The sequence below is a fragment of the Falco peregrinus genome, chromosome Z (genome assembly GCF_023634155.1).
Source record: "Falco peregrinus isolate bFalPer1 chromosome Z, bFalPer1.pri, whole genome shotgun sequence".
NCBI lineage: Eukaryota > Metazoa > Chordata > Aves > Falconiformes > Falconidae > Falco > Falco peregrinus.
The window spans coordinates 1,739,304-1,755,588 of NC_073739.1; the positions used below are offsets into that span (position 1 = coordinate 1,739,304).

Below are 16,285 nucleotides of genomic sequence, written 5' to 3' on the forward strand. Positions count from 1 at the left end.
GGGCATCCCCAGAAAACTGAGAGGTTACCTATATATGACTGACATCTGCATTTTTGAGCCACTGTAGTGCAGGAATGCTTCTCTGTCACATTTATACATACAACTAATGGAAGCGTGGTACATACAAAACTTACATAGTCATGAAAGGCTTTTGCTTCACTTGAATGTTCACATGTTTCTCGTCTTTCTGGAGCTGCACAGTAGAGATCCCAAAATACACTGCAAGTTAAGAAGTTACAGAGGTGGTGAGAAAATCATTGTAATACCCATGCAGATTTTATGGTGCGTGCACACCACACACACTATATTCATAGACAGAAACAGACATATCACTTCCTTGCCAAGGGATGAAAACACCTCTATGAAAGAATTAAAACATCTATGAGCAATCAAGTCCTACTATGTGACTCTCTGAGGCAAGCAGTGCTGTATTCCTTTAATACCACTGTAGTAGAGACCAAGAAAATAGTCTAGCATACAAGGTTTAAGAGTATAAAGCATATAACTGAAGCTCTGGATTTAACCTCATCCCTCTGGCAGCTGCTGCAATTAACTTCCACAAAGCATGGAAAGGGATGAATTCATAGTATCATGAAAAGACAAGAAACTGGAGAGAAAACTGGGAGTTCTTCCAAGGTCCAATACTGTGCTTTAAACAAAAGTTCCCAGAGAAACAGGTGTGTGGCCAAGAGTGGGATAGACGGGAACGTTCTTGGGTTATAAAGATGGAAAGGATATATTATGGTAGTCCCATCAGCCTTCCCCCCAGCCCATTTCAACTAGAGTTATAACACAAAGTTTCTGAAATGAAATTATGTGTATGCTAGAACAATCAAAAGAATAAAATGTGTTAGTTTCATAGCGTTTCTTCATTGTTTTAGACTTAATCCTTTTGTAACTTAGTCCCACACCATGATCAGGAATTGTGGGCTATTTGAGCACTCTGCTGCAGACAATCAAAATTAAGGATAATGTAGACATCAAGAGATACAAGGGACATGTTCTTCTTGCCAGGCTTCCATCACATAGCTAAAAGCTATGTGAGAAGGGTCACTGAAGAATATGTCACCTTCCATGCAGCTGTACAAATCACCTGGGTTAGGATGGGACTTCAAAAGCTGTAAATTCTTGTACTCCTCTCGTACAGTCGGACATAACCACTGTGATTTTGTATTCTTTCAAAAACAGCCATATTGGATCTATTCAACTCACGTGACAACTAATAAATACCACGGTTAAACAGCAATGACTTCGAGCACTCCTTTCTCCTTGGGAATTCTACACACACAAATGTGTCTCTGCACAACAGTATATATAAGCAAATGGTATCATGCATAAAAAATTACAAGTCAAGCCCATGTTTACCATCTTCTGAGATGACAGAAACTGTGTAAATGTAGACACTGCAGCACCAAGCCCATACTAATGCATGCTGCCTCTCAAAAAGGCTGGTAGCCTGAGTTCAGCTAATTACTTTTACATGCCGTTCCTGTGACTAGAATGTCAACTGTAGACTGAGGATGCTCACATTTATAGTCTCTATACATACTGGTTTGTTTTTTTCCAAATGCAATTATTTAAGATATGTAGAACGTTCTCTTAAATGCAGAGTTTACTGGAAGATGGTGAAGAAAAAATGCGGGCCACCTTCACTCAGAGGGGTCTTCTTATCAATGCACTATGCAATATTTGTTTTCCTGTGTCTAATATCGGTATCTTTTTCTGTATCTAATTTTCCCTTTTTTTCATTCCTTAACAAGAAAATGGTTCTTGATCCTCATTCTAACATCCCTTTACAATGTTCACCCGAATTTCTTGCTTCCAGCTGCTGGAACTAGCAATCAACGTGTCAAGAAAATAAGAGGAAAAGAAAATCGATACTTACCACCACCAGGAATGCAAAAATCCTGGGGGCTCCCCCAGTGTGATGTTTTTTTCCCATCTTATCTAAAACGAAACAATAAAAACGAGGAGTGTATTTTTGTGATCATTGTGAGTAAAGAGTGTTACATAATTCATGCAGACAGCAAAAAGAGAAGAAAAGATTTTGTAGTTATGAATGGCTTTATCATCATCAATCTTGGTGGCCATATTACTTTATTAAACCTATTAATATAGCTGGTACTTAAAGTAAGCTTTTTTTATTCTAAAAACACATGTTTTTGAATATTAATTTTTTTAGATTTTGAATACGATTTTATAAACGACATATTTTGTATCACTTCACCACTAAGGTATGCATTATTTTAAGGTCAAAAATGCATGATCAAAAAATCAAAGTGTTGAGAAGTACCCTTAAAATGATCTAAAAGAGTTTCCAATTTGCACTGAAGGAAACAGAGGAGACACAGAACTAATCTTACTGATTCAGCAGGTGGCAGTCTTCCTTCCCAACCAACGCCAGCCCGTGTTTTATAATCCTCAAGGAGCGCTTTGCTGTTAGAGGTGATGTGGCAACTACAAACAGCATCAGTTATAACCCAGTCTCCCACCACGCAGTGAAAACGTAATGCTGGTTTGGCTCGGTTTGTCTGTGATGGCAGCCTCTCCTGAACAGCCACACTGGCTGTGGCTTCTTTCCCACCTAGGAAGCCTGGTTTGTTTAACACTCTTTTCAAAGGAAATGCAGAGTTTAAGAACTCCTACCCTCTACTTCACACCTTCCTTGTTGATCACCGGTTAGACAACATAATGCACAGTGACCGCGTTCTGTCTCACTGCAGTACTTCCCTAATATTGTATCTTCACTACAATCGCACAACTGTTTTATTAATGCTACAGTCATTAGTTTGTCCTTAACTACAAAATTAAACAGTTTGGACTAGAATAAAGCCTGTGTAACTGCTTAAGGAGCTCTGTTGCAAGTAACTGGAGGTACTGCAGAAATCCACATAACACTGTACAGAAGAATGTCTCCTGTTAAAACTGGGTGGAAACTAGGGCGTTGCATGCACTCCAAATTCCTCCAGTTACAACTACACACAGCACTATTTCCTGTCCAATTTTGTTTAAAAAAAAAAAAAAATGTTTAAACACAAACCATATTCTGCTCTTAAGACAGAAGCAATGGCTGACAAAAATAGGATTATTTCAGAGAAATGCTTAAACAGCCTTAATATAAAAGGCATTTAAAGATAGATATATATATAAAAGTACATAAAAGCTTACTATAAAAGTTAGATACAGTGTTCATACTGCCAGAGGCATTGGTAAAGCTGGCATTTTCCAAAAGAGACTAAAACGTTGGTTCTTGAATCCAACTTGATTTCCACATCCAATTCTTAAAAAATTTAAGCAGGTACAAGTTCTGTCAATAGCCTGCAGGAGAAGACTATGTAGTTCATACACCTAAAAATGTTCTTCGCACTCCATACAAAGTAACCTAGCATAATTTCGATGTATTATACAAATACAACTACTCAAAAATAGTTTTGCTATTTAAAAATTATTTTTAAAAGGTAACCTCGAGGCATTATCACTTCTGGTCAAGCTGGCAGAATGAACCAACTGCACGACGCTTAACCACGCCATCACGATGTAACAGTAGTTAAGATACAAAAAGCATCTTTTAAAAAGCTTCTGCTTAACTGCTAGCAGGTAAAAATATTAATAAAAATTAAAAACATAAATAAAAGCCAAAGCTACTACAAAGTTATTACAGACTCTTCAAATAGACTCCTCTGAGGCATGACTGCTCCTCATATGCACTGGGAATGGCCTGGAAGGACTCGTGTTATCACCAAGAATACACAGCACCTCTGAAAAGTTTCAAAAGCCCTTTTTTCCCTTACAAAGGGGCAAGCTCTGCCTTCTTTATAGCCACCCTTTAAGTACTGGAACACTGTGATGAGTACCCCCAGCCTTCTCTTCCCCAGGAAGAAAAAACCTGAACTCCTCCAGTCTTTCCTCACAGCACAGGTTCTCCAGCTCTTTGCCTGGTGCATCAGTTCTGTGAAATTCAAACTAGACGCAAAGAATTACAAAAATAATAGCAATACTTGGGACAGCCACCTCTAAGTTATTTAGTAGCAGAGTGGATTCCATGATATCCAAAGCTTGCATTTTCCTTTTCTTAGTTTTGTCCCATTACTCTTAGCCATGTTCCCTGGCAAATCTTTAAGGAAGGACTCCTAACCTTTGTCATTTATACATATATAGATACCACTAACTGCTATATAGCTCAGACTACATATGCTTACTACTTTTACACCCCAGCATGCAGTTTTAGAGCTACACTCCCAGCTATTTCATCTTTAACAAAATCCACCCAAACTGTAGAGAGGGTACTGAACCCAAACAGCCATGCTTCTTAAGGAGCAACCACACCAACACAAATTTCCTCCTGTGTAACCTGGGTGTTTCCTCCACCTTAAGTACTCTCACAACAAGCTCACTGTGACAGGGCAGTTGTTTCTTAACAGCCTTGAGCCAGTTGTAACTTTCATTAGATCAGAAATTTGCCAGAAGACATTTTTAGCACTTCTCTCAACTGCTGTTCTCTTGTTTTCATTCACGTTGGGTACAGAGTCAGGGTACAGCTGTTTGTGGTTTACCATTGTAAAGAGCTGTTTGTGCTTTTATCCTTGCCATTTAACTTGTGTATCTTAGTTTATTTCCTCCAAGCCATATTATTGTACCATTTTCTCAAGCTGAACCTGTCTGCCCACATACAATTTTTTTCAGGGTTCTCCATATCAGTGATAACGCCTCTGGTGTCAGATAGAACCATTCACAAGTACTGTCAGCATAGTATTTACCCTTCTGCACTGCTAATGAATGAGGTAAATAAATTCACGGCTTTGTGTGAAATGTAACAGACACTTCGTAACAGTCATTATTTTGTCCTTGGTCTGAGTTTACCAACTTTTGGCTAGTATGAGTCTCAATTTGAAAGATTTTATGCATTCTCATATTACATTCATTCAGACCGGAGAGTTTCTCTGTAACCCAAGACTGAATTAGTTTTAAAAGCTAAGCTTCAAGACCCTATATCGAATGTTTTCTAGAAACCCAAATGTCATACTAGTTATACTGCTGCCAACTCCTCATTTTACAAATTTATCATAGAAACAAAATAAGCAAAATGAATCTTGTGCAGTGTATTATTTAAAATGACAGCTGTTTTGGGAAAGCCGAAATGATACTCTCCATTATTTTCTCTTATTTTTCCATTGCTTTACCAAAGAGAAAAAACAATTGTCAAAAACATACTTTAGTATAAACAGAAACTGATACTATGGCAATTCTACCCCTTTTCCGTATCTCCGCTATGTGAATTTTCTAAAGCATCACAAACAATGCTCCGGGTTCTCATACCCTGCTCTCTCACCTCCAAAATGTCATCACCAGCATAGTAACATTATTAGGTTTTGGAGGGAGTATCAATTGAAGCAGTAAATTTACCTAGTACAAATCTTGCCTATTTTTTTCCTCACTTCTGCTCACTATTCAACTGTTATAATTATCTTAAATGTTCTCATCAAAGAAAGACTAAAGACAATAATAAATCCAAAAGACTTCAATATGTTTGGCATGCAGGTATTTTTGTATCCCAGAGTAATGTAAAATGGTGGAGGAGACATAATTTACCTCAATCTGCAAAAGAGGTATACAAAGTCTTTCAAAGACTATGAAAAACAGTAACTATTTTGTATAGGGAAGAATTCCACTAGCAGTTGAAAGCATTTAAGAAACAGGACCTAAATGGTTGTAGTCATAATGGATTAGCCAGATGAAAAGAAGTGGTTAGAAGCATAATGAGAATACAAAGGGAGATCAGCAGTACTTAAGAAAACAAGAACTGCAAGCATATGACAGTAGGATGTAAAATACATGATCACTGTGTATTTTGGAAAAGTATATAATTCACAATTGGAGTTATCAACAATAAGTTAGACGGTCATCAAAAAAGAGTACCGTTGATGCATTCTCTAACATGCACATTTATTACAGAAAACAGATTAATCTTTCCCCGGTGTGGCAGTAAATCACAGAAGAGGAATAACAAACCACAGCAAAAATAGTTACGCAAAGGCATGTTAAATAACATGGCAAACTGGCTTCCGCAGAATCAGAAATATATGCTGATCAACAGATAGTCACAGTTGTCACTGCTGTTTACTCTAGACCAATGTATATTTATTTCACTTGCACACACTGGAGAGTTGTGTAAGGAAAAAAAGGATGGGGAAACATACCTCTGATAAAAATGTCTGGGCTGATTTCTGTGCTCCTACATGGAGCAGATATTCATATACGTACAGTGCTAATCTGAAAAATAAACAGAAATGACAATATTTAGTATTGTGCATTTGTTTGGTCCTCTTCTTCAGAAACAAAGGATTATCAGAAATTTGAGGTGCACTCTATCGCCCTTCACAAACCACTATACACTGAACATGTCAAATCTATTACCTATACCAGAATTTTTAAACTAGACATGTAGGTCAATCTGAGCAGGCGTGTTTAAATAGTAATTAACTGAGTATTATTAAAGCCCAAAATTACTTAATGTCAGTATTTTAAATATCTGGACAAGTGCCCAGTGAGGTAACAACCGACCTACTGCTGCTCTGTATTTGCCCACTCTATACTGTACATACAACATATTTGTAAAGCAACACTGATTATTTTTCCAGATGGCATTTTTTACACGTGGAATGTGTCAAGTTGTTAGCACACTTGAACAATAGCCTGTGTTTATTCAAAGAACATGCAGACTCTGGGCTGCATCTGGAAAATCCCAGCATCCATCCATGGCATGCAGTCCAACCGCATCTCTCAAGCAGAGTGCAAACAGATTTTCAGATTCATTCAGACTTGTGCATCTAGGAGCTCCGATGACAACAGAGCTACAAACGACTGTCACAGCTCCCGAAGGAGCTTCCCAAAACCTGATCTTCAGCACCCAGGCACATCTCCAACCAAGTCCAAAGAGCTGGAATAAGGATCTCACTGCAGAAAGAGGACTCATTCCCCAAATGACTACCCACCACAACTTGGGCTAGGAAGGCCTGTTCCACTTCCCAAAACAGGGGAGCAGCAACAACAACCAATTCCTATTGATACAGGCTACGTAGACAAGATGTGAATTAGAAAAACAAAGAAGTAACACTTCCTACTGCTCAGCTGACTCTCCAGAGAGGCTCCCGCCTGTCTGCGTGTTTCAAGTCTTTCAAAATGAAAGCTCATTTAAAAGGATGATTTAATAATAATGCCTGGAAATTGTCTATAAAACATTTCAGTTCAAGAAGAGAAAAGAAAGTCAGGCTGTGCCTCTTTTAAATTTGCTAGCTGTTTTTAAGAAGTAAAATGTATTTGCATGCATTTAGCAATACACCACTATTTTTACCTGAAACATTTTACTATTCATATTCAAAAAAATGTAGAAGCAAAGAATATCTATTTTCCTGTTACTGTTCAAAATGTTATGCGATATTAGACACGATAACTGTCATCATGGCACTGACAGAGTAGTAATTATTACAATAACCTATTAAGTGTGAGATTTTAAAATCTAGGACTGGCATTCCATAAAAATCGTTTGCACCAGATGTTTGTAGATGCAATACACACTACTTGACTGTCTCTCCAACTTCTAAAGCAAAAATGTACTTTTTTTCCTTAAATTAAAAAAAAAAATATTTATATTCAAGCATCATTCAAGTGACTAGTTTTAGTTTGAAACTTGAGAAGGGCTGTATGCACTTTTTAATTCCAGTATTTTCCAAAAGTTACTTACTAGTTTGTAATGTGCCATATCAACAAACGAAGAGCTCAGTGTGCTAAGCAGAAAGCACTTGTTTCTTCTAATGGAGCACAGTATGATCCAGCGCTTAACTGAAAGCAGCTCAGAGAGGACACAGGGATATGTGCCTTTCTAAGTACTGTGGAGAAAGAGAGGACCACATACTCCCTAGCCTCTCATCCTCTCATCAGTTGTGCTTTTGCACAATTGCACACGTAAAAAAAAAAAAAAAAAAAAAAAGTAGTCACATCTTGTTGACTTAATTCTTCCCAGTTCAACTATCATTGATTTTTAAGCAATAAATGGTTTTAGACAAAATCTAAGACACTAAGACACAGAAGACGGAGAGGAAGGACTTTTTTACAGCAGCCTAGATGACTCGAATACCCAGGAACACTCTGAAGTATCTCATCTGTCTTCCAAGATTCCCATTTTTGTTCTTATCAAAACATGAAGCCTGCCGTCCAGATAAAGGGATTTGCGTGATCATATCCTTTCTGCCCCACAAAGGAAAGTGAAACAGCACAAAACCCAGGATTTTACTGCAGGCTCACAACCTCCATAGGTCTGCCATCTATTGAAAGCTTTAGCAAATACTGCACCATGATACTCAAACTGACAGCGCAATACTTTAATATTGAGACAGATTTGTAAGTCTCATCCCAGGACTCGTGAGTCTACCTGCAAAACACGGCACACACAGCCATGCTCCAGCACAAGTCAACATTGCTACCCTGTGCCTGTCTTTGCTGGTCCAAGAAAACAAAGATATTTCAACGCTGTGAAAAAGATAGCCCTCAGATTTTGACTTAAATTCACGGGATGTGTTAATTGAGTGTAATTAAAACTGTAACAAGATCTCCAAATCTTTGACATGCGTTATTACATCTTGGTCTAAACATACTAGCAGTGAAAAGAAATGGTGCAACAACTGTGTTTATTAAGTGGAGGAGGTAAACATGGCAGATTTCAGAAAAAGAATTTAAAAATCCCTGGTTTAGGATACCAAGTTGATCCAGCTGTGATAAATGAAAAGCAGGACCATGCTAGCAGGGGGACTGCCTGGCTTCTGACAGGAAAGCTGGGACCACCTTCCACAAACAGATGTGAAACAGAAGGCACAACACAAAATAACCTGATTGGGTCTTATTAGATCTAAATCACTAGTCCATCCCTAGTTATTACGCTGTCAAGAAGTCTTCACAGAAGTTAACAACATTATAGCTTCATTCAGAAATAAATGCATTTACCACAGAGATCAAAAGGAAGATACTAATGTTTTACTGTGTTAATTGCAGCAAAAGTGGAAACTGATGCTCTGAGGAAAGACAGCACAGAAACCCAAAAAAGAAGCGACACTGTATAACAAGGAGCATTAATAGATAACACAAACTTTAACTAGAGCCTAGGACTAGAATAAGATAAAAATTAGGCTACAGTACAAGTACGTAAGATCAACAAATTAATAAACTACGTAACATCTCAGCGGAAGATTAAGCAGATAATACTGAGATGGTCTTCAACACCAAAGGACTTGGATCTGAAGTGGCATTTTAAGCAACAGTTTTTACTCATTAAACTGGTGTGAGAAACCATGTAAAAGCAGCAAGGAGACATATGTCAAATTTTCACATTTGCATACTTGTTGACATCCCATCAGTAATGTGAGGAAGAAATATTTCAAATCAATTTGTGACAGCGCTGAAGTGATTTTTGTTAAGATATGCCACAGGCCGGAGTTCCCCCCTCCCCACCAAGATGATTACAACACACATTCACCTATGGCCTCGTGATATATTAACTCTATCTAAAAAAATAAAAATAAAAATTAAAAAAAAGTTACTGTCTAGCTCTTACTGCTACAGTGCTCATTTTGCGAACCTGGTGCATTTTGCCAGAAGTTTCTGCTCTAATTGGACAATGCATTCATATATCCTGCAAGTATCTACTGAACTCCAAAGGAAGAACCATTTAAGTGGTTCTAGTCAACCAGTTATCAGAATATTAACAGGTAATAAACAGTAATCACTCTAACTGTGCTGTAGAAACAAACTTCTTACAGGTTAAGGTGGGAAGACGCAATTAGCTTAATCAGAAATTGCAACCAAAGCTTTGCAGCAGTATGTCCACTGATGAAAACGAGGTGGTAAACTTCCCCAGTTCCAAGTCAAAAGATTAATCTTAACCCAACTTCCCATTCAAGGCAGTGAAAATGCAAAAGCACCAGGTGCACAGCAGCTTGGGTACTGAGTCACACTCCCTGCTGAACCCCAGCAAGCTTCACTGACTGTATGCAGGGTACTCAATCTCTGCTCAGATGAACACAGGCCTGTATTTATACAGATACTTATTTATACAGATATTTCTAAAGATAAGTTATTATCAAAAAGTCTTTCAGAAGACAACTTGTCTATACAGGGTAAAAGAGTAGTATCTTTGTTCCATTACATAAGACAACATGTACTGAGAAAGTTTCTGTCTCTTCATCTAAGTCTGAACTTCAAGTACCAAGTTTGGTTTATTGTTATTTCTAAGGAGACAAAGAGCAAAAGGAGGATGGTTACATTTTTCCATGAACTTCAAAAGCTGGGCTTAGAACAGTACGGAATTGCTTCTGCTTTCTCTTGAAAGCTGCCCAGTAAACCTGCCAGAAGCAGGCAACGATTGCACACAGCTTCATGCAGTTGAGAAGAAGGGCAGTTGCTCTCATTGTTTTATTAGCCACATGTCATAACTAAAAATGTATGTAATTTCACTGTGGGTACAGTGGCGTATAACCATTATCCAGAAAGCTGTAAAATCAATGTGATGGAGCAAGAGCCTGCAGCTCCCCAGCCCTGGCAGCGTGTCAACGCACAGTCTGGGTACCGTACCGGCCTTCTGCAGCACTGACAGTCAGCCTACCGCTATGATAAGCAATTGCTGCCTCATCGCCACAAAATCTACAATGGTGAACGACTGCACATCACAGAAATGTCCCTAGATGCTACCACCTCCTCTGCCTGCAACAGATATTATACTGTTAACATCTGATGCTAGATGCTATAAAAAAAAATTTAAATAATTACCTATAACAGGAATGTTCCAGACCTAAGCATCACCAATATAGATCTAGCATTTTTGGATTGCTAAGACTCAATTTTTTAAAACTATTAATGTATGGAAAATTCTGCATATGACACACCATCCAGTTAACTTTTGTTTTTTTAAATAATAACTAAAAAACACAACGAAACCCAGTAAATCAATATCCATACATAATTTTTACTTTGTGCGAAGAAGAGCAAAACAGCTGAGCAACACGTAAAAGTAGCTCCATAGAAAAGATCCTAAATGTTCCTCTGTTTCAGGAGACTTGTAGTATTCTAGAATCACTTCTTAGACCTATACAGAGAAGCAGCAGTTTTTTTGTTTGTTTGTTCGAAAAGGTATATAGACTTCACTTCAAATCCAGAGACTCCTAGGAATCTCACTAATTTAATATCCAAAATAAAAACCTCATTCTCTGGAACAGGAGAAAGTAGTGATGGATCCATATTTTAAATATAATACAACAGCTAAAAGCGTCTCAAATTTGAAGTTTCTTGAACAAATTTTCTTGAATCCATCAATCAGATCAGTATTTTAAAAACTGCTCTGTAGCTCTTGACGGCGAGCTAGTTTTTCTAAGTTTCAACTAAGGACAGCTAACTATTTTTTTAGAAAGTTTCATATTTTTAAAAGACATGTATGCCGAACTACCCTTTGACTGCTATCTGATCATACTGACAGTCATATTCCTCCCTCCGTCCCTCTCTCCCTCCCTTATATGTTTATAAGCTAATATAATTTTCCCCTGTAAATTTTAATACATTTTTTCATATATACATATGTACATACATATAATCGTTTCCTATACATCTCATCTGAGATTTAGGTAATTCCATCTGCCGTCAGTTATTCATGGTAAGAGAGGACCGGGACAAGAGACCACACGGGCCATGCTAGGTGCAGAAGTGCTTTGGTGCGCAAAGCCAAACTCGGCCGAGGCAACTGGTGCGTACCTCCGCCCAGCTTCCTGGAAAACTGGGAAGATCAATCCGGATCCAGCATCAAACCTGAGCTATACTCAAGAATTTAGCTATGCTTTTTTCATCTGCTTAGGCAGGTACATTTAACAACGGCCTCGACATTACATTTATCTGCATATGCACCCACAGCACGTCAGCTCTCCCAAGCATGCTGCTTCACCTACATATAATTTACATGTTGGTTTGTTTAGCTTGAGGCCAGCAGACTGCTCTTTTTATGCCTGTCTACTGGGTTTTTTCCAGCTCAAAACATAATCTTTGTTAATGTTTCTGCTCTGTATTCTATCAACAATGTGATCAGTTTTCTTAGAAATACCTGGGTATTAAATGAAACCCAAACATGGTCTGTGGAAACTGTATGTCCCAAAGGAGATAACTCTATGTTTGTTCAGCTATGTGCACTGCCTTTTCTGAGAGCTCCCATCACAGCCCTGCAAACACAGGCAACATAAAGGGTATGTATTCAATATGATTCATGTCCATTTATTTCTTCCTCTCGCTGTAGACAGCAGAAAACATTCTCCTTGTATGCACCTAAATATCTGCACCTTATACATGGTGCTATAATGAACAGCGGCCTCAGTGCCTTCTTTTAGGCTAACGGTACTTTCTGAATACATTGATCCTTCCCCTTGTTTATTCCAGTTTTACAGATAGCAGAAGCCTTCTCCTACCGTGATTCTGGGCAGGTAGACCCACCTCTGGTCTCTCTTCCACTTGATTGCCTGGCTGCAAGTATGCCTTGTTAAGTCTGGTCACCATCCTCTTGATTATATATACTGCTTCAAGTGTTAAAAACAGTGGTAACCTAGTTAAGTGCCCTTTGCCTCTTTTAGAAATTATGGCAGGGCTTTTTTTTCAGTTTATCTGTACACTTGCAACTCACATATTCTTTGTGTTCTAATTTCACATGCTCTTACTTCCAAACCTCCTGTAGAGTTCAAGCACCAGCATAACTACTTCCAACAACACGTTAACTTGTGCACCAGTATATAACCAAACATTAGGAGTTATCCAGTATCCACTGAGCTTTTTCAAAAGATCACAGATAGGTGCTGTGGTGGTGTGCACCACCATACTTAACGGTATGATTTTACATATTTTCATCTGCTAAGGATGTCTTGGTTTGTGCTAACACATCACACTGCAGAGCGTTCCCCACTTTACTTTCATTTGACTCTGGTTGAATTTCATACTAATTTTTGTCTTGGGTCTCAGCTCGTAGAAATTACTACTGATTCAAAGTACTGCAAAATTACAACACTCTTCAGTAGACTCCATCTTGAATGGGATAATTTCCACTGATTTCCAAATACTTCATCAAAAGGTAGATTTTCTTGATGACCTCTAGGTTTTAAAACAAACAAACAAACCCGCCTACAAAAAAACCCACTTTTGTCCTTCTTGCACCTGTGTTCTGCACATACATTCCTTCACAAGATTTTCAGTAGAATTTCACAGCCTTCCTAGGCCATGGTTAAGAAAGAAGTAAGGCTTATGCACCTGAAAGTTTGTCTGTATTTTTGCAGCCATATTTGCTTGTGTAACAAAATAATATACCCTCCTGCAAACCTTAGTTCTCTTGGGCCACTAGAGCTACAGCATTATTCCCACAATATTCCTATGTGAAAGCTGATGAATATCACAAATGTATCAGCAGCTGCAATCTTCATTGCCTTACTTTCATTTGAAAATGACAAATACAAATGAAGACTGAAACATCCTGAAATTAATTCACTTTGTATTTTCAGTGTTTATGGAGCTTCCCTGTGCTCTATGCCTCCAGCCTGCTCAGGTGCCATTTACCTCTGCTTAACAGATCCTGTTCCTGTAGCCGCCTCTCCCCCTTCCTGCCTCCCCCAGCCTGATGTCACCAGCCTAGAAAGCTGAACCATTTGGATATATCATTCCTTGAAGTCACATTACAGACAGTTCTTTGCTGTCTATGCGGGCTGAAAGACGGTCTCCCCTTCTTTATCCCCTGCACCTGGTGACAGAGGAAGCAAGACAAGCTCTTTTCGTGCCCTGGCGACCTGCAGAGACAGAGGCAGTAAAACGCCTTTATCATGTAATTCTCAGGGTTGTCCAATGCAAAGCCAATCTGCTGCTCATGCGGCCTTTGTCCTTTTTGCTCCTCATTGAGGGCAAGCTATTTACACTGAAATACGCCAATTCCCTCCCAAACAAAACAGAAAAAGAAGGCTGAATTCACCCAACACCCCACTGACACCGGGGACCAAACCCATCCTCTTCTAAGTACTCTCTCATTTCTTCTCCCCTTCCCAGCTAAGGGATTAGAAAATTAACCCAACCAAAAAAAGTGAGCAGTTTTCTGCTCGATGAGTGAGCTGAAGCAGCCTACCAAGGGCAACAGCAGCCACACAGGAGCAGCAAGAAGCTGGAATGCTTATTTTGGCAGTCCTGGACTTGCTAACACAGCTCTGCCTGCACTGTCAATTCCTTCTCCCAGCTAGAATCTTGAATTTCGTATTTTATGAAAATGTATGTATTTTTAAGGTAACCTCTAAGTAGTTTCTTGGGCTTAAACCATATAAACTATCCAACTTACCATAACTATAAAACATACTAAACGGCAGCTAAAAAAATAGTTTCATGACAAAACACACTTTAAAGTGTAAGATAGAGACTTTCATAAAAATGCATGAGATTCCACCTCTTCCTGATAATAAAGGTGCTAACCGTGGTCTTCCCTGCTGCTTCCAATGGAATATTAACAGGTTTTTACCTATTTTTTTCCCCCGGTTTATAATTTGCTATAGTTAATGAGTTTAATGCAATGCATCCTGCCCTGACAGTAAGCAGAGCTAGCAGCATAGAGCTATTACTGTACGGAGAGTCACTGGTAGAGCGTAGCACAGACATGGTCCTTAGCAAAATGCAAACTTTAAAGCATTTTTATATATAAAGTTATACCACAGCATGAGCAGGTAGTATACGACATTTCCTTGTAGACTTCAAACTCCTTTTACATATGACAAAAGGTTGCTTTAAAACCCTGTATCAGCAGAAACCAGGCTGACACTGACCCAGGGCACTGCAAACACCAGGTTCCACTGCTCACCATTTGCCACTTGTCACCCACTGTACTCGAAAGATAACTTAATTTGCAAAATCCGCCACTGACTGAAATGTTTTAAAATCATGTATGAAGAAAAAAAGACATTTGTATTTTATACACCAACAGAAAAACAGTGACTGGCTCCTATCCAGCGCCTTGGTAGCACGCACAGGCTGCTGACAATATTGCTGTACAACTGGTGCTTCAGCACTGCTCACCTACAGCACAGGCAGATGATACCTTTTCAAGCTACAAGAGTTAGAGGTGCTACCGGCTTCAGCAGTTTGTGGTGGTCTTTCAGGTGTCAAAGTGCCTCCACCCCACAGTGAGATGCACTACAGAGTACTGGAGGTGCTGGCAGCCTGCCTCAGTGCAGGGCCAGCCAGGCCACCTCTGATCAGCTCCAGCAGCAACTGCAGCCACATCTTACCTTGCACAGATGCCAGCGAGGGGTTACCATGGCGCTGTTGTAGTAATAGCTCCATGCAGTGGAGTAATAGTATCTTAAAATATTACAGCTGTTCCTAAAGCAGCTGCCTACCTTGAGGCAGGAAGACGTCCCCTGATCACAGCAGCACCAGGACAAGGCTGAGAAGGAAGGGGAAGCACGACTGTAGCTCCCCAAGGATGAGTTAGACTTGTCTCAGATCCGCACTGACTGGACATGCAACGCCCAGCTGTCCCACAAATCAAACATCATGTAATTTGATTTTCATTCATATGAAGAAAACAGTATTTCTGAGTATTTGGCTCCCAGACGAACCCACGTTTTCAATAGCAGCTTTCCCAGCTCTTCCCACAGAGTATAGATTTAATGTCTTATTAAATACAGTGGGTGGGTCCAGAACATTGAAGATTACCAGGAATCACTGCTACTGAAACCTAAAGTCCTCTCTTCAAGGCTGCAGGGTGAGACACTAGATTAGAATCTCACTTGTGGAAATACGAAGTGCACAAGTGGAAGAGGAGGACCCCGATGAGTACCACTGACAGGCTGGAGGTCTCACACTGCTGGTTTCCTTTGTGAGAGCCCTGATTAATGTCAGCCGGATTCCCACCCGCCCCCACCTCCCCTTCTTTTACAGCACATCACAGTTAAACCCAGTTGCAGATAATTAGTCAAATAAAGATTGTATCACTCCTTCCCACTCACTGCCTCCTCCTGTTAGGTTTTTAAACTCTGTTAAGAACAAACTCTGTACTTGGAGGTTGGCAGGACGCTCCAAGAGCTCCCTTCCAGGTTTCACAAACTGGCATGTTACTGAACGAATACAGCAGCATGGGTATCAATGTCCCCACAAGCTGATGGGGCTGACAACTGGTAACAGACATGAATCCAGTCATCTCCCTGGGAGGTCATCGAGCTGATCCTGCCCAGACTTTTGGCAC

General features: G+C 39.4%; 1 protein-coding gene across 4 annotated transcripts in view; it reads right to left on the reverse strand.

The window, feature by feature from the left end:
• SSBP2 (single stranded DNA binding protein 2) overlaps positions 1–16,285 on the reverse strand; it is a 190,660-nt gene that overhangs the window by 140,801 nt on the left and 33,574 nt on the right. For all 4 annotated transcript variants that reach the window (XM_055790189.1, XM_055790187.1, XM_055790191.1 and 1 more), the window contains exons 2-4: positions 6,198–6,270; positions 1,886–1,947; positions 135–219 (exon numbers count right to left, since the gene is read on the reverse strand). In XM_055790189.1, the coding sequence (XP_055646164.1) occupies positions 135–219; positions 1,886–1,947; positions 6,198–6,270 (220 nt within the window). The remainder of the gene's footprint in view (positions 1–134; positions 220–1,885; positions 1,948–6,197; positions 6,271–16,285) is intronic.